The sequence below is a fragment of the Amaranthus tricolor genome, chromosome 14 (genome assembly GCF_026212465.1).
Source record: "Amaranthus tricolor cultivar Red isolate AtriRed21 chromosome 14, ASM2621246v1, whole genome shotgun sequence".
Classification (NCBI taxonomy): Eukaryota; Viridiplantae; Streptophyta; class Magnoliopsida; order Caryophyllales; family Amaranthaceae; genus Amaranthus; species Amaranthus tricolor.
Window position 1 is genome coordinate 5,893,041 of NC_080060.1, and position 26,780 is coordinate 5,919,820.

A 26,780-nucleotide genomic window follows, 5' to 3' on the forward strand; every position below is an offset into this window, starting at 1 on the left:
TTTTAGCTTATAGTAGAAAACTAATTAATGTAAAAAGACATATAAGGATGTGATAATTTTTTTTGATAAGTTTAAATTTGTTTGTCATTTTAACAACTTAGTTATCATTTTCTTTGTCTGTTACATTGGCCCCGGACCTTGATATTGTGCGGGATGCTGGGTTGAAGACCATGACCATGACCATCTACTTTATTTCTGATAGAGTTATAATATATTATGGAGTCTCAATCATTAATTTAAATTTTTGATTGAATTGGTTTTTTTAACATGGTATCAGAAGCCATCTTGACATGAGATCACAGGTTCGAATCTCAATCACCCTTCAGTTAAAGTGAAATATTCAGCAACAAGTATAAACAAGATATATGCTACATCCACACTTTTAGTCCAAAAAACTCACGTGTGATTGGACATGTTAGATTATATAACATATTTTAGAATCTCAACCATCCTTAAGTTTTTAGTTGAGTTAGTTCTGTAACACCTTCCTTCTCCTAATCACCTCTATTACATAAACCCCATCCCACTAACACCATAACGTCGTAAATCTCGGTTACACCTCCCACCATTGCACACTAATACACCCTACTAACACCGTGGATAGTGTTTGTGGTTGTTGGCACAATTGTTGTATTGATGATTGTTGATGGGTTGAGTTATGGTGTCGTGATCGTGGTTGTGTTGTGGCTTGTAAAGTTGAGATGGTGAGGCAAGATGATGAAAATGAGCTTTGTTGTCGTATGATTGAGGAACCAACTAATACTTAACAAGCCGCTTTTTAGCAAGTTCAAATTGAGCTTTGTTGGCTCCAGTAAGTTTGAATAAGTTATTTTACCAAACACTATTTAACTTGTTTAAATCATCTAATTAACTAAGTCACCCAATCAGCTAAAAATATTCCAATAAGCTCTATCACTAAACGCTGCCTTCTCAACCTGTATCTCAATCACAACAAGCTCAAACCCCCTTGCAATGATACCGAGCTACCGGCTATATTTTACAATATGGGAAAAATCCCAAGTACAACTAAATCGAGCTGTAATCGATTTCTGTAGTATATCAATCACTCGTCCAGAAATATGCATTCACTTTTAAATCGAGCTGTAATCTTCGAAATTTCAACGATTACGGAGCAGCTAATGATTACTGTAACAGAAACTATTCTGGGAATTAAACAAACCATTAGCAGGTTAATTGGTAGCCTTAACAATGTACAATCAGATACAGGAAGGAAAATGACTAATGTTACAGCAAACAAAAACTAATTGTACAAAATTGTGGTATCAAGCTATTAGCTAGTGCTGCCAGATTGTTCTCCGGAGAAGACACTTCCATATGACGTTGATCCTGTTTGTGACGCCGTTCCTCCCCGAGCTTTCCGCATTTGGCGTAATTTGAAGGCATCTTTAGGAAGAGGTGCACTCTGCACTGATGCAATTTCATCATCATCTTGTCCTGCAACACAAGCCATCATCCTTAATGTTTGATATTTCATACAAAACAATGTCCGATTGATGGGTACAGGTTATTGAATTCATTTCAGAATAAAAATCTACATAAAACATTCGAGCAAACACAAGGTGACAAGTCACCAAAAAACGGAGTTACATATGAAGAAGGCATCCTTGGCATTTAGCATCAAGTAATTCTCGAACAACTTATTATTCCGTCAGGAGAACTTTTCACAGGAGAGGCTGTCTACATTAGGAAGTAGGGCTAAAATGTACAAGATGCATGGGAATAAATAGTTCCACAGTTTTTAGCAAAAACTATAAATAGTGGTTAAAAGTAATTTAGAGTAATGCCACGTTAGACTTTGCATCAATATGGAAATCATGATTCACATGGCAATATCAACCTATATTTAAGCATTTGAAGAAGATAAGAAATGGTAATGGTAGTTTTTGGCAAATCCTATCTTAGTAAAGGACATTTAGCACAAGCAAGTATTCAAAACCTAGGAGACTTGGTTGTACAGTGTAAAACTATATGAAATCATATATAGCAAAATAGATTTCTAAAGAAAGCTAGCAGATGGATTCCTTAGTCCAGATTCCAGAACTAATATATACTTTTTCCTAAAGGAGAAATCACCATTTTAAATTTCCAGAAGCAGGCATGCGATTGCTGTTATGGTTGCAGAAACCGCTTTTCACGGTGATGCTGATGGGTTGGGGGCTTCAACAACCTAATATCACTGTCATGATAGCTCAAAAACATTTACGATGTGGTGATTATGTAGTGATATAACCAAGAATTAACGTGTCAAACAGCTGAAGTCTCATTCCTAGGGCGCGTGTAAACTGAGAGAATAAGGTTACACTTACACACTTGATTGTGAGATAGATTAATACAATATAAATCCTATAACAATATAGCATTTCAAATTGATCATTGACGTCGAGTAAAATCTTCATCTTTGATTACCTATAAGACATCTATACTGTATTTCTGAAATAAAACGTCTTCTATGATTTTGTTATTAGGCGGCACAAACGCAAATTGACAGAGAAGATTAGACCTAATTCTCAAAAGCAAATGAATATACAGCATCAACAATATGCCAAAGACTTAATCCCAACATATTGGTTCACTTTTGATAGTGACAAGTAATATTACTTTAAACCTGAGGAAGAAGTTTGTTGAATATCACTCAAATGAGGCAATAATTTCTGGCTCTCAGATTCAATTTCAACTCCATAAAACCTTTTATTGTCAGGTATCGGCTTATCTCATAAAAAAAGTGAATTAAAGGCAATAATTTCTGGGTTCTCAGATATACCTCCTTAAATCCTTAATATGTAAGCTATAGGGTTATCTCAAAAACAGTCACTAAGATGAAATTCATTTTTTTGGGTCTAATGATTTCACTAGAAGGTCTTATGTTATAATAATCCACATGTCTAAATGAATAAGGGAGATGAGTCACAATACATGTTTATGACGTTTGCAAATACAAGTTATGGCATGTCCATCACATGCAACAAAGTTACACATAAATAAATAACTTAAAGCACGATAAAATTAAAGCAGTCATAGTGATTATACTTACTCTCTGAATCTTTCCTCTTTCCAGATTGTCTGTCTCTTGTCATCCTAGAAGACGAACCACTAGGAATAGGGCGCGATATGTATGAGCCAGAAGGCTCATTTTTCGAAGAAGCAGCTCCAGCAGGTAATTGCGTAACTGTAGTCAAATGCTTCGAAGCTTGTTCTGGTACAGGATTGCTTTGCAAACATATTGACAGCACAAAATCTACATCTGGTGCTGGACCTGAACAAGATAAAGCGCTCCTGTGAGAAGCAGAATACTTCTTAAAAACAGTAAATAAACAGCAGCTAGTATTTAAGAAAAGCAATCCATGTGATAAAATACCAAAACCTGATAAACCAAAATGCAATACATGCAGCAATGGAATACCAAAACTTGGCTTAAGAACTCTCATTACTCAAGTTATAGACCAAAATTTGGTAATGTACATCCGACCTCCCCCCCACCCCCACCTGTCCAGAGATGTGGCATTGGGGATGTTTTACAGTAGCAACTGTACAAGTACTATTCCAGACACAGATAAACTCATTAATTTATATATTGTCTATAATCACTAATTGAGATACATAGTTGACAAATACAAGGTAATACAAAGAGAAACTAGCATGAAGTTCACTTGGCTAGAAACTCTTATTTCACTCCACTACTTAAGCGAAGCAGAGAATTGTCTATCCTTATAATAACGAGGTTGTTTGCGCTGGACTCCTGATTGCGGAAAATGCATTAAATACTAAACCAATTCTCTATCCTTTAAACAATTTTTGAATCATTAGTAAACTTCTCAATCCTAAAGAAGATAAAAACTAAAACCATCAAAATTCTATTGCATTTCCAGGATGGTTTCTGTTAACGGATTAATGTCATGTGCTGCTATTTTTCTTTTTGTATATTTGGGTAAAAATAAATGAGGCCTAGCAGTTATCTTTCAAACGGATACAAGTTCATGGACGAAGGTTCCTCAGATAAACGTCTTCACCAATGAATGAATAAGGGGTAGAAGATTCTCTGCTACTGTATCAGGATCTAGAGGTAAGAATATAAGATATATACATGACGAGGCCATCATTTATTTTCCCATAGAGTTAAAATGCCAGCTGTAATAGTTAACAGGTGAGGCATACTATCAAAGCATCACTAAAGAATGATTAATGGGTTAATCTTGAAATAGGAAAAGAAAAAAGTCGAACTTAGGACAAATTAAAACTTATTCATGCATCTACCACAAATGAATCAATTTATCAAATAAACAGCACTCAGAATAAGTTTATTGTTCACCTTCTACAGCAGGAAGATTTGCTATGAATGCCAGAAGTGTAGGAGGAGCAGCTTTCATAATCCCATCATATGTTGGCACGGTAGCAGAAAGAGCAGGAAGTCCACCAACCGTTCCACTAGGTGGAACTGTAGATCCTACAGTTCATGTGTTCAAAAGTTTTAACAATCAGAAGCTTTCCAAGCTAAAAGCATCCACTATTATCTAGGATGGATTGCACGTTTGATTGAAGAAATGTCAGTATAAGTCATTTCTGAGATGTAACAGAAAGTATTTGATGCCAATTTTAAGATCTCATAGGTTGATTGTACTATGCAACATGTTAGTAACGTATTGTTTGATTCTCGATAAAACGCTTGCAAAATGCTGCGTAAAAAACTCCAAACAAATTCTAGCGAAGTACATTTTTAAAGAACTTCAACCTCCAACATCCCAGATTTTCAGAAGCATCTCATTCAATGAGTGGTTAAAAACTACCAGAAATAGAGCTTAAGTAGGGTTAGCAGGTTAGGTATTTCTTCTCTTTACAAAATGTAGAAATAGTTAAGAGCCACTGCTCAAGTAATTGATAGCACAGCAGGCTAGTTCAATGACGATAATGTGACAGATTAGATGCTGTCTTCTGTCTTTATATGCTTATTCAATGATTATCAAGAAAATACAGATTAGTGATTAAGAAAGAACAAGAAAGATTAACGCAAACACACGGGTAACACAGATTCTAGTATAGTTAAGCTCCTGCCCGATACTTCCTTTATTTCTTTCTAGACAAGAAACATAATATGTACAATAGTAGTCTTATATAGCACTCAAACATAAGACCCCCCCAAGACAACTCATCAATTAATATCTAAAGACTAATGTTTACATGACAGCTGTCCCTTTACTTCTATTTCTCCTGTGATATGTCTTAATAACCGGTTGGGCCGGATGATCATTTGTGACAAATAATTGCATCAATGATCTAAGATTTGACGACAACTAGCAACTCAAACCAATGTATAACCTGTTACCAAGGAGCCCTTCCTGAAAAAGCACTGACTTCACCAACCTATTATCTTTTTCTCATCACCAACCTTTTTTCTTTTTCTTAGATATCAAAAAAAAAAAAAAAAAGTTGTAACCATCTCCAACTTTTGCATGTTTTGCCTAATTTTTCTAGCTCTTAATCAATTTTACCCTTCACTCTTTCAAATTATTTTTTAACAGTTGGTCTTGGACGAGACCGCCTCAATATGAGACGAATAGCCCAATTAGCCCAATTATATTTTTTTCTCAATATGCACTCAGTACTTGATCTATTTAAAGTCATAATTGATACATTTAAGGTTAAAAATTGATTTTTTTTATAGCTTATAACTGATCATAATTAATCACTTTAAGATCTGAATTGATCATTCTTAGATCAAAATTGAAATTTATTATGACAAAGAAGCTTTGAACTCTTGGTTCTTAATTTCCAAGAGCATTCATTGAATCAATTGGCAAACATAATTCGAAATCGAAACTTCCTCCACCCTCACATCAAGGGTAAGCAAATATTACACCTCAACTTTATTGCCGAGTCCATTATAAATAAAAACTTTTGAGGAAAGGGCAATATCACCGATGATTAGAGAGTACAAGTACTTTTATGTTCCAATAAAATCATCATGTATGCATTGAATACAAGTACTTGTATTGTGCAATGTTTTAACACTATTATTGATAATATTATTGACCATTCATTTTTTGTTTGAAATTCATCCATATAATGATAGAATAATTCCATTTTATTAAACTTCGTTCTGAAATTGTGAAAACAGAACCATATTTAGGTAAAAATTAATCAGTTTAACATCAAAATTGATCACTTACAGGTCCAAATTGCAACTTTTTATTTTAATTGATCTTGTTTAAGTTTTACTTTACGTTGAAATTGAAACCTTTAAGGTCAAAATTAATACCTTTAAGGTCAAAATTAATACCTTTAAGGTTAAAATTGATAAATGCCCAAAAAATGGAAAAAAATAAGGGAAAGCTGTTACACGAGCGAATTGAGCCGGCCCAAATTGACGGTCTCATAATGAGACCGTCTTGTCCAAGTTTTTGTGATTTTTTAACACCCAAAATTTTCAAGCCTTATTTTGACCATATTTTTTCCCCTTACTCATTCAATTTCTTGTAGCCCAATTATTCTTTACGTCAATGTTTAAACAAAAAAACCATTTTGGTTACTGCCTGAGCCATTTTCTATTCACCTTGAGGGCAAGGTGGAACTTCAGGCGATCGGTAGTTTCACACATGATAAACCCTTAATGACTTACAAAAGACGCAAGTATGCAAGGACGGGACAGCTGGACAGAAAAAATCCTTAATTGGTTGTAACTAACTTTGTCATATGTTAGTTATTTCCTATATGTTTTACAGGTCTCCTATATTTTAGGCTTGGATGTTAGTATATAAAGGCTTGGATATGCTTGTAAATGTATGACAATATTGGAGTAAGAAATAAAGGAGAATTGCAGTGCTCGAAGTTTGCTCGTCATTTTCAGACAGAATACGTGTTCTTTTGATCTCACAACTGATTCCAGGTTCAATCTATTACATAATAGTCTAGACTCTAGAGCCAATAAAGCAGCAAGTCTGTGGACTTGCAAAGTTTAATTAGGTCTTTAATTGTTAAGCAATAACATTCAGGAATCTGGATAGAATTAGTAGCTTAAGAGAAGATTATTCTCTTCTAACTTATTAGTACTATAAATGGAGGTCATCTATGTATGCTGCATTCTGAGTTTAAATACTGGAACTATTGAAATGTACACCTTCCAAGTAACTGTGGGGAATCACTGCATACCTAGTTTCTGTCCTGGCTCATATACCATCATCTGGGTAACATCTGGATATACTATTTTTGAAGATTGATCCAACAGTGTACTGACACCTGAAGTACTCTTCTCGTCACCTTAGTAGCACAAGCAACCCGTTAGAATTTAATAGCATGATCAAAATTTACAGAAACCAATCAAGCCAATGTTCAGAATCACATTACCTGTAGTACCAGCTCCATTCAGTATGCTAGGCTTCTCCACTTTCTTATTCATGTTCTTAGCAAGCCACTAGACAGTCAAAAAAGTTCTGCTTTTAGAACTAATTTTTTTTTAAAAAAAAACGAAAAAGAAAGAACTAATTATCAAAACATACTTATGTCCAGGGGCGAAGCCAGTATTTTGAATTTTGGTTGGGGGGTGGGGGTGGGGTGGAATTGTTGATATACTAGTAAATTATTAACCCTTTGAAAAAAACTAAGTGTTTTTGACTACATATATTTCCAGAAAATAAGACTATCATAATAAACAGGAAAAATATAAACACGCAAACTAAAAATGATGAATGTGAAATTATGAAAGATAAAGAGTAACGACGACATTATAATAAAAATTTATTGGTCTACAAAAAAAATAATGGTTTAATTTAGGGTTTGATTCCTTAACCTTACATTACATGTGTTACTCCAACTTATGTTACTTGGACGCGGGTACTGATGTTGGATATTGGTACGTGTCCAAGTGTCGGATACGTCTAAATATTCATTTTTACGCCTAAAATGAAGCGTGTAAGTTCCCTACCAGTGTCCGAGGATCAAGAATCGAACACGAGTGCGTGAAGAAAAATAAAGAGTCTGAGTAACATAGACTCCAGCCATTGAGCTATAATAATTTTTGTTATATTTTTTACTCTTTAAACTATATATCATATTAGTGGGGGTGGGCAAAGCCAAAAATACAAAGGATCGCATTTTCGGCAAGAGGGGCCAAGCCTCCCCCGGCCCCCATGTAGCTTCGCCCATGCTGAAAACACAATTTAGCTGTGATCATGAATCTGTTACTCATGAGAATACGGGTCCATGTTCATCACTAGGAGTTATCTCTTGTGCCATACTAGATTACCCTTATCTAATATTGCAAGTAGAAAGCAATTAGACTGAATTAAAACTGAAAATTTTGAGAGGCACGGTCATGGATTAACCATTTGTTAGTTAAAGAGGTGGGTCCATGGATATGGACCTCAGTTGTACAACTACAAGTCCGCAAGTACAGGATAAATTCTTTTGCATTGATGTTTGATGGATGTCGCGTTGTTGACAATTACATTCTTTTCTGGTTTGGCTATTTGTGATTCTGTACATTGTTTATTCCATGGTGGAGCTGTGAGCTGTGACAAACCATAATGTGATTTGCCACTATGAGGAGCAGGAATGTGTGGTACAGGATTATTGTGACAGTTGAAGATTTGAGTTTAAAGAGTAGCATAATTTTGATTAGTTCCGTATTTATTTCAAGAAAATTGGGGGTATTAAAACTGTTATTATACAATTATCTTAATTGACAAACATATGATGTGAATTCCACCTTTCTAGCATCTCAGCTATTATTCCTTGTCTACCTGTATTTTGGAGGGGGAAGAATTACAATTAAAGTGAATCAAACCTCTTGACGTGCCAAATGATCCAGATCTTTCGATGAACATGGCCAAAGATCCATGAAACTGTATCGCGATACTACTTCCTGTAATGAACTCTCATGTGCTAAAGTTGCGTCGTCACTGGTCCTTGAGAGAGCCTCCTTTCTTCTTTGCTCAACCTGGAAATAAATATTAGGTACTCTATCACAATGCTAAAAGCATCTAAATCAGTACACCGTTTCAGCGTCCAGCAGCTTAAGACTCACGATTGAAAGAGGAGCGAAAATAAAGGCAATCCAACAATAATAAACCCGATACAGCAAATATACAAAAACATCACAGCTATCAACTTCTTTGACAGAGATACATCATATTAGTTATTGCCAAAATCACTAAATGGGAAAGATAAGTTAAATAAGTATATGAATGTATCAATTTGTATGGGACGGACTAAATTGGAAAATGCTGCCCCCACAGAGGGAGTATCTGATATCTATTATTTCTGGAAGTTCCACAAGCGGTCTCCATTATTGACTTTAAAGTTGAGTCTTATCCAAGATTGTACAGAAATTTAATTGTCAAAGCAACTGTGTCCTCACAATCCAGAATGCAGGGTTTAAAAGTTTGCAGTGTAGCACACAGATCGAGAAGCACTTAATGGAGAGAAAGACAAGTTCAATCAAACAAATCAAGGGTAAATTTTGAATTATTTATCATTAAAAAAAAATCTGCCTACTTGTCCAAGGACTTGTGGAAATAAAATTGTATAGGGATAAACACTGAAACAATGGGAGTGAAACATAATGCTAGACAGGGATTCTGAGCTTTATGACATATCCTTTCATTTCTTCCAAATTAGGAGTGCTCATTAGCTGATATAACACTCCAAATTTCTCTGTTGGTAAGATCTCTTCTGTTACAAGGGAACAAACCCAAGTAGGTTATAATTTTTGGATACTTCAATTATTAGTACTGAGTAGTACTACTGACTGACTCAGTTTCTAACAATATACTACTCTACCACATATTATTTATGTTACTAGTGCATTAAACTTTTTCTTGGTTCACACCAGCATGTGCCACTGTCATGAGTCCCTCTGTCTGATATTATTGCAACAGACAATCCCGTAGCAGTATATCCAGCTACAGTAAAAAAAGAAAAGGATGGGAAACCTATATACATCACATCTATGTTCCCTGAAGGCCAAAACTAACTTTATATTTGAAATAAAATAATTTTAAAAGGTTAGCTCAAAAGAAAATTTAAGCATATGGTCACAGAGTAATTTTTGATTAACTGAAATATAAGCAACAAGCACACAGACTGGCAATTGCAAATGAAAACCGATATCAACTTTAGATATAAAAAATAATGATATAATGACAAAACATTACTACCTTCAGCATACTGGAAAGATCACCATATGTTTGCTCAAAATGTGCAAACCGCTTCCAAACCTGTGGCATAATAATCACAACAATAAATCACTCGTTTGGAAACGTAGCCAAATACAATAGAACGGAAGATTATATCAGTAACAACTGACAACCCAAGAGAAGCAACAGAAAAACTGCAGTTTAGTTAAAACGTAACACACTCGCATTTCAAATAATACCACATATGAAAAAACAAGCTTAAACATTATAAGATGTGTCATAAGCTTCAAATTCTTTAAGAACTCCCACAGGATCCTTCAATAAATTTTATATTCTGAAATTTGAACCTCAATCTCAAGGCTAATATTAACAATAAGCGACAACCACAAAACCAAACTGGAAGAAATCAAAACATATTACTAAACACAACATTCCTCCTTTTCCCATTTATTCAGAAACACTATTGCCGTTGATCTCAAGTCTCAACATAATCCCAACAAAGAGTTGTTTCAAATTAATCTGAACTACAAACAAATCTTGCCAAAATGATCTCTGGAAAAACCATTTTAACAGTCATTTACTTTACATGGCACTTTGTGATTGCCTACCTTTGTGTTTTGCAGGACCACAAGACGTATGAAGATGTGAGCTTTCTATAACATTCTGAGCTTTCCAGAATGACCTCACTTTATGACAAGTCATTTTATCTCTAACACCAAAAAGGCTATTACACGGTCCTCGGAGTAAATTTGTGTCGGTGTCCTAACCCCAAAAGTTGACAGGAACAGAAACCAAACAAACACCGAGAAGTAAGTCTGAAACACCTAGTCACAGGTTTCCACACACACACTAATGAAACTACACAAAGACAAAGACAATAACAAAAGAAAGCACACACACAATTTCGAGCACTGTTGACTCCTGAATTTCTTTCGTTATTAATTTCTTAACAACCTTATTACAATGTACAAATTGTCTTTATATAGACATATAAGCAAGTACACCTCAGCCAACCAACTAAACAAACCCAAAAAACAAACCCAGCCAACCCATCTACCTACTGCCCTGCCTCTGTCCCCTCAACCGTCTTCCTCTCTTTCCCCCTCCTTCGTCTCTGATATGTCTTGAATATAGGTAACCCTTCTATCTCTGTATCTGGTATGACAGTGAGACAACAGCAGTCGAGCAAAGAAAAGGAACCAGAGAAGAAAGGTGCAAATTGATCCTGCTGAAGAAGACTGTTACAAAAAGCCTAATATTAACTAAGAAACTAGAAGAATAATCAACACATTAATAAACTCAATAAGATTATACTCCATTACCTCAATGCCTTTAAGTGGTTTCCACCTAGGCGGCTAGGCTAGGTTTGGGAGAATCAGATGTATGCAACCTTACCCTTGTAAAATCAAAGAGCTTTTGATGAATCCTTGATAAAAAAAACATAATGCAAAATATAGGGTTTCAGCGATACAGATTTTGCCATCAAGGCGAATGATTTCACGGTTGTCTCGGCCAATGTTTCAGTCGCATCAAGTTCAAAAACCTTTATAAATACAGTGATGCAGGAGACAGTTTGCACCATGCAACCAACCCTGGGAAAAGCTTTTTTCAGATCTAGTCAATGAAATAACAGCATTTTGAATTTAACCAACCAATATATTCCTTTAGCCGTCATCATCTTAAACGCAAAGTACATTCTAATTTAAGCAAGAGCCCAGAACGGTAAATAGCAACACACCCTACAGTGTAAAACAAGGCAGCATCGCATCGTATCGGCTGCTTAGTAATGGTTTTCAAAATAAACGAACCAATATTTCCCGTGTTGTAAGGTGTAAAAAAAGGTGTTTTGGGCCATTATCTTATGGTTTTGACCGATATTTTGGCGTTACGATAACCACATCACTCCCATTACCGCGAGCGCAACTGTTACCACATTATACTATGCCATAGCCACATTTAAAACCAATAAAGTCGGGGGATTCCTCGAAAAAGATTAGCACAATAAGAAGTACAAGACTCAACTCCCCTCATACTAATAGTAGTTCCCCATTCTACCCATTGCTTTTTACCCGAGAGGATGTCAATCAATATTTTCACTCACTCATCTAGGAGCCCAACGTCTCTCCTAATTTGCTAAAGGAGTCCTTGCACAGTTGAATTATACAAAAGCCATTCGTAGTATACATCATCAGTCAACTCATCGCTACAGTGTAACTAAGAAGCACAGATGCAAACGAAACCAACTGTTAGAAAAAGATTATACCTCAACAGATTCTTCAGGTGGAAGTGAATTAAGTGCGCGTTCAAATAAAGCTCTTATGTTTCTGTCATCATTCAAACGCGACAAAAAATCTGCATATCTGCAGCATATCATTGGAGCTAGAGTAAAAAATTGGTTCAGTCATGAGTCCACAGACCAAAAATAGAAAAGAAAAGGGATACAGTTTTTGAGAAGTTCAGCAATTGATTATTCAACATTATCACTTAGCATGCCAAATGTGCTACCTCTAATCCACACATATTCTTAGTGGCCAGAGTCTATTTATTTGACTGATGATTTATCAACAACATAACAATTGTAAGTAAAACCATGAATTTTCAAAAACTAACTTCCCATATTCCCCTTACATCAGTTGAACATATGTGTTTGTGCGCGTGTCTTCGTAAAAGTAGTGTTTTAAAACTTGTAACAATGATTCGAACAACCATATTTTAAGGCTAATTTAGCGATTCAAGTAATAGTTCCTTCAAACCCTTGTAAGACATGTAATGTCAAAAAACATAAAATGAAAAATGCAATACATGGTCTTTGTTTAAAGGGTAATGGAACGTTAACACTGTCCTTGTCAACAACAGACTTGCAGAAACGGAATGTTAACATGGTCATTGTCCATAACTTTAAAATTAGGCAGTTCACAAAATGCCAACTACATAGATTATTCCCACACATAAAAGAAATGGCCAAAGCATTGAATTCAACTGAGAAATTTGTATCGAACAGAAAGTATTCTAATAGTACATTTGTGAAGTTCTAAAACAAGGATTTGACTTACTCCAGGATGTATCCAGGCTCATGCATAAACCGTTTCAATCCTGCTTCAAAAATATTATGAGCAATCTGTATGAAGACACAACAGCGAATATCAGGCAGCAGGATATATTACCCCAGTATATGGACAAGCTAGAAAGCACAACACAAAAATGAAAAAGAAACAAATTTCAGTAAAGATCAATCCTTTAATGAAGTACAATTTATAACCGTTACAAGCATATCAACGTATCATACTTTCAAATTGTTATTAAAGTTCAAAACATTTCCTGCATGATGACAGCAGTGTCAACAGAATGACCCCCACATCCAATGATTTTGTTTTCTACCTTTGAACTATAAGTCACAATATTCTGTGCAAATCTAAAGGAGGTGAATGCAAAAAGATAAATTGACATGTAACTTCCCCTTGGTATATAGTTCACCTTAATAATAATACTATTATAGTTGATGAAACAGCACATTAAAATCCAATGAATATTAGATTTTAAATTGCGGCATAGCTTTTGTTTTCAGCATCTGCTAGGACATGTGAATGAAAGTACTCCTAGGTCCCTATAAATAGCACATATTTTCTAAGTTTGTCCCACCTTCCACCATTTCCTTAATTTGGCAATCTCATCCATAAACTCATTCTCTCTATTCACCTAATCCACTTATTTATTACATCTGCTAGTGTTTTCCTCATTCTCTAACTACAAATTTATAAGTCAACTTCAACTGAAAGGTGGAATTTCATAGGGACAGGAGTAGATGACAAATTTTCATTTCACTTTAACAAAAAAAAAAAGTAAAAGGAAGATTTATGAAAATATAGGCACTAACTAATGATTAAGAAAATTTGACCAAGATATAGTAGGACAATTTCTGTCAAACAGAAAGATCATGAAGCCATACACCTGTAGGACAGAAAGCTTACGAATGACTGTATGGCAGAGTGAAGACTTGTGGGAGAGAGCATGAACTACCTTAGGATCTTTGTCAAGACAAAAAGCCATCATAGCATATGCAACATAGACATGATAAGTGCAATGTGGTGACTTGCGAACATCCAAAAAGTATTTGCGAGCAGCTTCAACTCCTTCCGTTCTTCTAAGAAATCTGATAAACTGAAACATCGAACATCAAGAACTTAAGTTAAGAAACTGATAAGACAATTCTTTTCCGCCAAAGGAAAAGGACAGAAACAATCTATGTTGAAGAATGACATATATTACATCAACAATGCACAATTAAATACTGATCACCTTCTTTACAATTGTGAATGTCTTCAATTTCTTTCACAAATTCGTTGGAAACGTTTAACATTTTAAAATCAAAAATATGAAAAGCACACATTCAAAATTATTTCTTTACATAGTTTCTGAGGGACATATTTGCATCTTCCATTGTTTTGTTTGATGATTTGTAAACAATAATACTACTATAGTTTCCAGATACATATTATGTTGGATTTCCTAAGGAAGCAGAAGAGTGCAGACCAGTGCACTGATGCACTCCATAATTTACCTCAATGACCTGTGTCAACTTATTGACATTCTGACATGGATATGTAGTAGGACACTAAGACATTTCAGTTTTCACACAATAGGATATTGGATACTTGGACAAGCATCTGTGTCTCATAAATCTGCCAAACCTTACTTGTATATGTGAAAGAGCAGTTGCATTCACCCCATCACCTAAAAGGCTCTCATAAAGTTTTCTTGCAGGCTGCATTGAGTCAAAAAGAACACAATCATCAAAGAGCATATGCAGCCCTGAGACAGTTACTGCTTAGGAAGGAAAATAAGACATCCAAGTTGACATGACAATAGAAGTCCAAACCTGGACTGCTCCACGGGATTCTTCCAATTCAGCATAAGCATACTTCAGCATCTCAGAATCTGCTTCGAGAAAGGGGTTTAAGGAAAATAGAAATGCATAACTGCATAATAAATCAAAACAAGGAAAGAAAGCAAATACACTTTCCAGTCATGAAGAGAACAATGAGCCCAATCATTTAAAGCTATGAGAAAGCAAGAGATTCACCAGGAAGTGCCTTCAGAGCTCTCTGATAAACTTTGACAGAGGAATCTACAGAGCCACTTTTTGCATGCCAGGTAGCATAGTCATGCCAGATATCAGGATAATGATATAGATACATCAGACACTGAGATCACCTCAAAACAGGGGCAAGTTAAGAAGTGACACTGAGCCAATAAGTGCATTAAGACCAAAGAAACACCATGAAACACAACATTAGAAGCAGAAAAAGGGATATAATCCTTTCTTGACAGAAAAGTCAACATTTACATTCCACACAGTCGTAGAGAGTATACATATCACAGAAAGTTGTAAACTTAATTAGGATATTTCACTGATCTCCTCACTCGGAAACACATGCAAAGGTAGATGCATATTTAAGAAACAAACAATAGCTTCAAAATTCATTTAGGGCCATTCAAGTTTTTTTAAACTCTCTTAGGTAAATTCATAAGCCCTCAATACTAGAGAGTAAGGTTATCTAACTGCTTTTTTTCTTTTTCCAACAAGCTTTGTTTCCCTTTGTAAGTGAACAAAGTGCATATCTTTACAGAAAGAGACCATTGCCACTTAAGAGAATGGGCTTGCATCAGTAAGTAAGCTAAATCTGGTCATAACTCATAAAACTAAAAGGGTTAATGATATTAAAGAAACTTTCATCCTTATATCAGCCTAGCACTGCATGTTTGCACCTCCAATTGACCTTATATGTGGTGTGGAGTAGAAATTAGGTAGAAGAAAAACAAATAAAACAAGACAAAAAAGAAAATCTCAAGCAGAATGATAATTGAGAGGGATAAAATAAAATTATATTCTATGAAAAATAAATAATTATGTTACCTGCTCATAAGAAAAAACAATTCTCTTATTAGATAATGTGTTGTCGATCCTTTGTGGATTCCCTCTGAAACGCATACAATATTGCATTAAGCACAAAGCTAAAGCAAGATTTAAATGGTGAGAGCATTGGTAGAGTATCATATTGGATCAAAGTACAAACTTAATTTTAATCACTATCATATTTGTATAGGAGAAAATGGAGAAAAATAAGGGTAAGGGAAATGGAACAGTGGGGTTTCTTTACTTGACCTATCAAGGGTGTGGGTCATCGAGTCATCAAATTGGGTAAGTCGAGTTGGGTTTTTTTGAAACCCCTAGGGTCAACAAGAGCAAATACGCAAAGTCAAAACGGATCATTCCAATTTTTACTACAGTGACTCAGTTTTTCCCCAGCTAATTGATCAAGAGGGTCTCTAGTTTACTTTCTTCTCCCCTTTGGTAAGGTTCAAGATAGTAAATGGTCGACATCACCAATTCTAAAAGGATGTTTAGAGAGCTTCATTATAATTTTCTATTTTCCTAGCCCTTAGGTTATTCCAAGTATCTTCATTATAATCAAGTTTCTCATTTCTAATTAGCGCAATTTCATTACGAGTGTCTAATTTCCCTATTTCGAAAGCTATTTGTGATTCAAATTTGTTTTAGCCCCACAAGATTCCCCAAATTTATTTTTTACCCATCAACTTATATTTTCCTTGTGCAAAAGTAAGTGAGAAACTTACCCTGAAGCGGATTGAGTATTATCATTTACTTTATCAACAAAACAAGAAACTAGCTAGGATTCCATCTTGTACCACATCCATCTATCCCTTTTGCTTTTCTTATTTCCTCACATTAATATTGCGGACCAACCTATTCTACATTCGGAAACCTCCGTATCCTTATTTTCCTTATTGCTTTAGATTTTTTTAACATGTTTAATTGGACCTCTGTCACCTCTCAGCTCAAAACTTTTGCAAATGAAGACCAGGTGAACAAGGTCGGGTATTTTGGTAGCAAACTTGGGAAATCCAAACTTTCATCGTCCTTTTTTTCAAGATAATAAGAATGTCTATTGGGAATAAGGTAGCACAAAAATCATTTCAAACAAAAGCGAACAAATACACTATATAATAGCTTTGGAACTTCTATGATTTTACACTTGAATTAGTTAAAAATGTTTGAATTACTGATAAAATAAAGACATCAATGAGGATGAACACTAACTTTAGTCCTCCTTCCAACCCAATTAACATATCCTTAAAACTTGTGACTCACGGTAATAGGATTTAGAAACATCAAATATGTCAACAAAATGAGATAAACTAGTTGCAATGAAGCTTACTTTTCAAATGCTAAAAGTTTTTTCCAAGCCATCCATTGTTGTTCGTCCTGAGACCAATCAAGGATTAAATCAAACTCTGCATGCAAAAATATACAAACTACATTTCACTGACATCTTCCCATATGTTTTTTGGAACTACTCATCAACCAATCTTAAATTATATTTTATTCTTAATCTATAAGTTAAAACATAGCCAAATGTTATCTTGTTTGGATTTTCAGTTTTAAATTTTATTACTTTCAAATTTTTATAAATTTTTTTTATGAAAAATTGGAGATATTAACAATTGAGATAGTGTGTTGGCATGTGTGCAAAAACAAATGGGAAAATGATAGCGAAATGGAAGGAGTAATAAACTGGAAAGTATGGGAGGTCAACGTAATGATTTACAACTATAAGCATGTTATCCTTGCCCATTATATGCATATATTCAAACCAAAGACCCAAAGTATAAAAATCTCGTTAAAAATAGCCTTATGTTAATCGATTAGAGATGGATGTGCTATACCATTGACATGTTACCTTTTTTCTTTTAAGATGCGACATTTCTCCAAAGATTGAGAGGTTTTAAGGAGAAATTGTGTATATATAAATATACATAAACATTGTGTATATATTAATATACATATATTGATATACATAACACACACACACATATATATATACATAAAAAAATGTGTATAAAGAAAGAGAAATATATAAAAATATATATGTATGTACGTATAAATATACGTGCATGTGTGTGTATCTATATTTATTAATGCAAAATTGTAGACAAACGAGAATAAAATAAGATTGATGCCTTGCAAGAACCGGTTGGTGGGACGGCTAGCATGTTCCAATCAATTTCATCAATATATTTCTTCCTCTCTCGATAGACAGCTCTCGCACTATTAAATTTTGGTTGGTACTCCGAAACAAGTCCCTTAGCCTGCAAAAGAATCATCACGTTGTTTATTAGCCGATTAATGACATGTCATATTAAAATATATTATAAAAACCCAACCAACCCCAAACACCCGAGCAGCAATGGATATAGAAACCTTCGCATGTAGGGTTAAATAATTTTTGCATCCTTGATTTTCTACATTTTTATAAAATAACAAGATAATTTATATGTTAAAACTTACTTTTTGATCTTTAAAAAACTTTTTCCCATTAAATTTTTTCAAGTAAATAAACCATTTTAAAATATATTTTGTATTCAAATTTGACACTTAAATTACAAAAAATATTGACCTCTATGTAAAAGGAAAACATGACAAATAAAGAAAGAAAAAATATTAAAAATATAAAAAATATAAAAAAAGCAAAGATAAGTAGAGACATTGAGGTAAAAATGAAGCAAATAGATGGAAAATGAAAAGGAAAAAATTAAAGGTTAACTTGTGGTTTCTTTACTTGGTTGCCTCAAGTTGCTAATGTATGTAGTATTAAAAATTATGAGTCTAAATTTTACACATTAAAAGGGTGGAGAAACTATTGTGTAGACTTGGTCCACACTAAATTAGTGTGGACCAAGTTTTATCACTCCTATTCCTACTCTCTTCACTCATTATAGTATTCAATGTGACCCTATTGTGATTCAATGTTACCCTTGTTGTAAGACAAAGTTACCGTATATTATATAAGTGTTATCCTTCCCCTATAATGTAATTAACTTGTATTTGTTGTATTTTGGTTTAAAATTTTATCATATTAACAGCAATTTTTGAAATTGATTTGCAGTTCTACAAAAATTATTATTTATTTTAAAGTTTATAATGAACATGACCTCTATTTTGATTCAATGTTACTCCTCTAGTAACACAAAGTTACCCTTTATGATATACAAAAGGTTTCCTTCTTGTAGGGTGTAATTAACGTAAAACTTGTACTTTTATATTATTTCGTTTAGAATTCTACTCTACATGGACAATAAATTTGAAATTAATTAGTAGTGTTACAAAATAATTATTTATTTTTAAGTTTACAATCACGGTGACCCCTATTGTGATACAATGTTACTTCTTTTGTCTGAAAAAGTTACCCTTTATTACATGCTCCAAGGTAACTGGAAAAAAAAAACTTTTTGAAAAAAATAAATTGAAAAAATATGGTCACGTCACACGTGATTTTAATTTTTGAAATTTTTTAATATTTTTTTAGTTGTTTAAGGGTGGAGTGGAGTGGAGTGTAAGAGTATGAGTGAAGTGGAGTGGAGCGTAAGAGTATAAGAGTAGAGTGCAGCAAAGTGTAAGAGTATAAGAGTGGAGTGGAATGGAATGAAATGGAAGAGTGGAGTGGAATGTAAGAGTAGAGTGAAATGGAGTGGAAGAGTGGAATGAAGTGCATTGTAAGAGTTAGTCAACAATCATATTAGTGTGGACTAATATCAGTCACTAAATATATTTGTGATTGAATTTGAGTTGAGGGATCCATTTGAGAGTGCCACTAGTTTGAGAATTTGTTCTTTTTACTTAAACACTCGTTAACGCACTAAACCCATAGTAAATATGCCCTTACACCTAAGAAAAGGGGTACAAAGATCAAGAATAATAACAAACCTATAGGAAAGTGAGAGCATATGCTTAAAATTCCAAAGGCCTTGAAAAATCAAATACACAATAAACGCATCAAAGAAAAAATTTCCATGAGACATGACAATTTTACGCCGGACACATTATGGGCTCAAGACTAAAGGTATGGAGCTAGTTAACGCCTAAGCAGGACCACTCCAATCTAACCTAGGGACAACATTGCTAAACAAATAGGAGATGCACATCTATCCAGCAAAACATGTCAATATAGCAAAGCATCAATATGTAGTATGTCAACATAGGTGCCCATAGGCAAGATAAGCAGAGCCTAAAAATATATAGTATACATTAAATTCATCTTTAGAAATGCTTTCACAATTTTTTTTTTATGTTACATCATTACAAATACATAGGAATCAGCTTATTTAAGAAGATAAGAGGTCAATGCGTTAAGTGTTTTGCACTAGACTCGCGTAACAATTTGTGAGGCAGCCACCTGTACCACGCATTTTCTAACCAGGTGAACAACAGTCATAGTTTGGTATAAAAAATCGCAGCACCTAACACAAGTAACAATGCCAAAGCCTTAATCTATGGGGTCGGTTACATAAAAAAGACATCAACATGCGAATTCATTGCTACTAAAGATTATACATTATTCGATCCTATCTAATACTAATTTAGAACTAAGAAATATAATTCCAATGACACTTTACAGTTTACATATATTCTCCGCCTTCATAAATTTATATCTATAGTCGTATTCTCCTACAAATCCTAATTTTCATGTCATTCTTGACTCGTGTTATCCAAGTCATCTCTAACGTATCTATTCTTCTAAGCTCCTTAAAGCTCCAACCTTCTAATTTTCTAAATGGTGCATTTTTTGTTCTACTTTGTACGTAGTCAAACCCAACGCAAACAATTTTCGTTTACTTTGTTTCAATGCGAATCCAATGTCAAAATATACTTACATTGTTTTATTAGGAGTATATAGCACTCTAATAGATATCTAACATAGTGTAAAAACAAGGCTGCATTGTATCGTATCACCCGCATTGTAAAAGTTTTCAAATTTATCGAGTCGATACTACTCATGTTGTCAAGGTGTGAAAAACCCGCAATTTAGGCCATAAGCATCTCATGACTTTGGCCGATATTTGTCGATATGACAATTCCATCACTCCCATTTTCGCATCATTGCATCGTTACTGCAACCCTGACTGTTACCACATTTATAAATTGATCTCGAAGTTGAATGATCTAACAAATAGATACAGTAAATAAAATTGAACTGAACAAGAACACGTTTCGAATATTTCAGCAAATATACTAAAGAAATACTGACATGTTCTTAAATATCTACAAAGAAATTAGAGGTCAAAAGTACCAGCACTCGGCTAACAGAATTTTCAAAATTCTCATAGTCCTTCCATAGTTGTTCAACATGGTGATTTGGAGTGATAATAGCTTTTTGATACGCTTTGCGAACAGCAATAATTCGCTGAGTCTCGTCCTGTGTTGTGCGAGCCTGCTAAATCACTATTTTAGTGTGCAGAAATAATTCAAAAGAGACACATTATGAAAAGTATGACTTACCGGATTAGATTTTAAGAAGCTGATGTACTCCATCCACACTGGACCAGAGGAAATATCAGCTCCTGTTAGACATGCAATAAAAATAGATCAATAGATAGCTTCAAACAGTCCACACCCTAAAATTAGTTTGTTAACTTCAAAGTTGAGATCAAAGGAAAAAGCTCAAGACCATTGCACTTGTCCCACACAAACTGAATTGATCATGGAGCATTTTAACTTCTAAAGGAGGAACACAAAATTAGAGTAGTGACTCGTGAATAGTGATATTGAATATAAGCTACTCTTGTGAGAGACCGTCTCTCGGTGAGACAAGTTTGAAACAAGAAGCCCATACCTAATAATATGTATTAGTTGGACTATTCAACCCATGAATGGGATGCGTCTCACATGAGACCGTTTCATATAAGAATTTGTGATTGAATATTTCAGAAATTTTTAAGTGGCACATAAACAACTTAGAATCTACCAAGTGTGTGATCAATTAAAACCTTAGGTGCAAATTAGCAAACTAAAGACCCCTAGAAAGTATGCTACAACGGCTACACAAGTACTAGGTAGTCTAGGTTGTAAGAACCTAAGAAGAAACAACGATGGCTATTAACCCTCGTATGCATCTTAATCTTAAGGACCAGTAAATCTGAAAATGTTGGTTAATAAATTAGATCTAATCATGGATGTTTAGCACGATCATAGGAATAGGACTCTATGCATACCGCGCTCTGACATAACAGACTTAAGCAATTAATCCCAACGATGATTGAACATAATGAGGTTTAGTTAGAGCCCCATGATCAGGACTTCCATTGAGTGACAATATGTTAGTTGAGATAAATGTTAGTTTGAAACTTACTAAATTATCTTAAGTTGATCCGACTCCGCAACCATTTATACTTACTAATTTTGATGTCCAACAGTCCAAGACCTTACCGGATCGGTGCTAATACATAAGTCTGACATGTGTCACCTAATTAATTAATCAGTAATTAAGAATAAACAATGGATCAGTAATATTACATGTATTTTAGTGGTCAAGTCATTTGTCCAGATGAATTTTATTATTGTTATTCACCAACTCTAATAAACGTTCTCCCTGAAATCTTATTCACATAGTTTTCATAAATCTAGAGCAACTAATACTTAGTACTCTAACTCCTTGTGTTTGATCTGTTCAATTACACTTAAAACTACAAATTTAAAACACCCAATAGTCTCATTCTCAAATTTTCAAATAAACATTACATTCCATTACCCAATGATCCTCTTCGTGGCTCCCACCTACAAAAAAAAAAGGAAAAATTGTCTGGAACATGACCAATTTTGAATTGTCTTCTACTTGAACAATTACAATCATTAGGAGTTAGGACACACTTTGCCATGAGTTTTCTTTGAGTAGGATTTTTGACTCATTACTCGTCCAAATTAAAAAATATCTAGCTAAACTTAACACTCCATTTAAAAATATTTTTTTTATCAAAAATCAATTTCGAAAATAATTGAAAATTTTAAAAACCCAAAAAACCCTAAAATGGTCGAAAATCCACAATCTTCCCCCTCCTACTCCTTTTCTGAACTACCTTCTCCCACCCACTCTTTAACAGCCAACCATGTTTCTCCTTCCCTTCTGCTCCTAAAGCTTTCACTTCCCTTAATTCACAAATTTCAACCCAATTATTTTTTCAGTCACCCATTTCTTAAATTAGCTTTTTATTAATTTGGGATGACTAAGCTCTGAATATACTAAATTTTGTGTGGAAAATGAAATGAACAGTTTTCTGAGCAACGCTATTAATACATCAATGTCGGATAACGAACCTAACTCTATGCAAATCTATTCACACCAAAAATAAACTCATTAATGGTTAAAACATGGGAAAATGAAAATCGAGTTGAAAAGAGAATGATTTAGAAGTCTCACAGGCTTTAATAACGTCAATGTGACAACACATTAGGTTTATGGGAACAAGGGAAGGGAGAAGAAGGTTTTGCAGTTGTGGAAGGGGAAACATCTCATAACAGAAGTAGAAACGGTTGCAAAATGCAAGGAGGGGTCAAGAACAATGAGAGGGGCTATGAGAACCTCTGGAGGAGGTGTCAAGGGTGTGGGAATCTCGAGACGTGTCGGATGAGTTGGGTTGTATTTTTTATCTTTTTAATTTAAAAAAAAAACAATCAAAAGCTATGCCAATTGCCACATCAACAAGTTGTGTATTTTTCCACGTCAATTTTGTTCAAGTTAAGAATTGGTCAAGTCCCACTAGGAAAAACTCGTACTAGATTTCGCCCAACCATGTATAATTATTGAAGTTCGTCCGGTGCAAAACCAGAATTAGACTGGTTAGAAGCAATGTAACACCCGAATTTCCTCCCGTCCTTTACGGTTTTTTCCGACCCCTTAATGAAACCAAAACCGTAAAGGACGGGAGGAAATTCGGGTGTTATAAGCAATTTTACCTAAACAATGAATCCCACCTAGATTATACAACCCCACTAAAAGGCTAAATGTAAATCCAATAGCAAATGAATGAGCAAACACCATTAACCAGGGACATAAAGTTCAGAGCAATTATACTTTGAACACAAGCTTTGAATATTAGCAATCATGCATGTAATAGGACAAAATAAATATCCAACATAAGGGGACTTTCGAAGATATAATTGGCAAGCAGAGTGAACTTACCAACATAATTCAACATAAACTCAAAGGCTTTTCTGGTCTCTTCTTGACCTTCGAAACCCTTCTTCTCATTAGCCTTCTTTATGAAACGTATATAGCACCTCCTAAAAACATATTGTAAAGCATCCAATGAGAAGTAATGAAAATAAAAAGCAACATACAAGAAAAGTATGAAGGAAAACGTGTACGACATGTGGATGTGAAAAAAGTTGACCCAACACGATAACAAGACACAAAGTGGAAATCGAAATAGGAGGCTTAGCATTAAGCTATACTAACTTGGTTATTTAAGTGCAAGTATGGAACACTAGTTTAATCTAGTGAAACATAATTCGCTAATTAGTTATTCCTTTGGATTCGGGATTCGTTCGAAATGGTTCAAAAATAGCCTAAAACCGACCATGATTCGATTTTTTTGATTCGCGAGGTGATTAGCGAATCATGTGGCACTTGTTTAATCGCATAATAAATGGGACGAATTAGTGTTAACATAATATACGTTGACCTATACATTCTGCAACATGAAACATACACACTTATACCCACTTAACTTTAAAATATAGAAATTATTAACATTTAAGCACGAAAAAAAAGGTAAAAGTTAGTATCAATATGGAACAACAATGACAAAGTCTTAATCCCAACAGTTGCGTTTGCAGTAAAACTTGGGTGTAGTCTAAATTATTATTTTCAAATTGTAATGTATGCTATTAAGAAAAGTTCAACAATAGGTAAGCTTTAATTCATCAAATGCTACAATGAAATCAAACATGAGAAAGTGGTTTATTGTCATGAATTTTTTTAATAACTCGGTCCCCTAATTGTTTATTGTCAAGGGTTTTGAACTTTAAATACATTTAATTGGTAAATGAACCGCGTTGGTGTCAAGAACTTTTGACAAAATTCACGAGACAAACACAAATTCAACAACACTGCCTATTTAATAGCTCAAATTACATGCAATTACTGCACTTAAAAAACATTTATGGCACAAAGGACCAGAATCAGGGATTGTTACAAAGTAAGATCTTACACTGTAAGGTGAAAATGAAAGCGAATAACTCACTTTGTCACTTACCAAAGAGGAACTTGGAGACAATTCAACAGACAGCGGCTAAATATTTGTCTTGTAGCATCATCATTATAAACAGCCATTTGTGCCTCCACATACTGCTTCCAAAATTTTGCCTGTGCATCATTTTATTCATTTAGACTAATACATATATAAATGAATATAAAAGGTATTCCCTCCCACCTCAACATAGTTTCTATGAGCACGATATATAGGGTAAGATGATGATGATATTAATGCATGTATAAGGTTAGAAATTAAATACCGGAAACTTGCTGTCTGATATAATCGAAGACAAAAGAAAGCAGACAATTATTTTCACCTCCAAGAAATAAAATGTCTTAAAAGCACATAATATCAAACACTATTGATCAAGATAAAAGAGAGCACAAAATGGGAATTGGTTCCTCCAAAAAATATCGTGTTATGGTCCAAAAAGTGCAGCGCTATAGAGATTAAGGCATCTACTGGCTAATACAACCATAAACCAGAGATAAAAGGGAGCACAAAAGATAGAACAAAAAGACTTATGTAAATGAAGATGTTACACCTCTCTTCATCTATTCTAGTTTTCACTTTTGCTCTAGTGACTAAACACCCTCCCCATAAGACCAAATGAGTAAACTCCAAAAATAGAAGCACTCCATTTATTCAAAAACGTTGCAGATCATTACTAGCCACTAGCTTTTACTCAGGCAAGTAAAATGAAACACAACAGTGATAACTATGCAGCACAAGCTTGTCAGATTTATCAATAATTTTGGGCCATTATAACATAATTCGCTACCTAATTACCTTTTTGAATTAGCAATTCGCTCAAATTAATACTAAAACTCCTTTCTATTACCTCCATTTAAAGTCTATAACCGAACGGGAGCAAGAATCATAACAATGAGCATGGCAATAACAAACCCCATTTCTAATATAGAAAATACAAAAGAACAATGAACATTCAATGGATTATACTTGATTTGGAGGGTGAGAGAAAGCTTACAGCAGTAGGGTAAATGGCCAGAAGTTGTTCATATATAGGAACTGCTTCAGTAATGGGCATACGCTAATCAAAAAATTAGGGCAACCATTAAACAAAAATTAGTAAGTAGAGTAGAAAAAATTGAATGGCCAGAGTAAGAAAAAGGTAATCATATTGTTAAACCCATAAAAATTCTTTTGAATTACCGATGCCTCATTAGCTAAAATCTCAGCAGCTTCAACATTGTATTTGTTATTATTAGTATCATCAATATCCGCCATGGAAATTGAATTAGGACTACAAAGAACAGATCAAAATCCTGAAAAAAATAACAATTAGAATCTGCATGATCGATAGAAGATTAAGAATTAGAAAGAATAAAATTGGATTAATTACTGACTTACTGTTAAAGGTTCATAAGTTCTTGCAATTGCTATCAAATGGAGAATTGCACAGAGACAGAAACAAGAACCAAGAAATGAAATAGGAAAGAAAAATTTACTGATTATTATTTATTTGTTGAAGGAAAGTACATGAAGTATAAATTAACAATTTTAGGC

At 34.2% G+C, this 26,780-nt stretch overlaps 1 protein-coding gene across 4 annotated transcripts; it reads right to left on the reverse strand.

Annotated features, from left to right (window-relative positions):
• Nucleotides 1-461: 461 nt before the first annotated feature.
• LOC130799994 (cleavage stimulation factor subunit 77) lies at nucleotides 462-26,780 on the reverse strand. 4 transcript variants are annotated; one of them, XM_057663315.1, is made up of 23 exons: nucleotides 26,621-26,769; nucleotides 26,427-26,539; nucleotides 26,242-26,304; nucleotides 25,254-25,363; nucleotides 24,179-24,279; nucleotides 21,502-21,563; nucleotides 21,293-21,436; nucleotides 18,186-18,314; nucleotides 17,384-17,430; nucleotides 16,060-16,123; nucleotides 15,226-15,346; nucleotides 15,022-15,080; nucleotides 14,839-14,907; nucleotides 14,163-14,303; nucleotides 13,199-13,263; nucleotides 12,409-12,505; nucleotides 10,167-10,226; nucleotides 8,795-8,947; nucleotides 7,357-7,423; nucleotides 7,162-7,269; nucleotides 4,328-4,462; nucleotides 3,053-3,274; nucleotides 462-1,455 (listed from the first exon to the last, which is right to left on the reverse strand). In XM_057663315.1, exons 2-23 carry the CDS (start codon nucleotides 26,499-26,501, stop codon nucleotides 1,292-1,294), a joined length of 2,256 nt encoding a protein of 751 aa, XP_057519298.1. In that variant the 5' UTR covers nucleotides 26,502-26,539; nucleotides 26,621-26,769; the 3' UTR covers nucleotides 462-1,291. The 4 variants fall into 4 exon arrangements, with proteins under 4 accessions (XP_057519298.1, XP_057519296.1, XP_057519300.1 ...); XM_057663313.1 differs by having other exon boundaries at nucleotides 463-1,455; nucleotides 26,625-26,774; XM_057663317.1 differs by having other exon boundaries at nucleotides 465-1,455; nucleotides 21,293-21,433; nucleotides 26,621-26,767.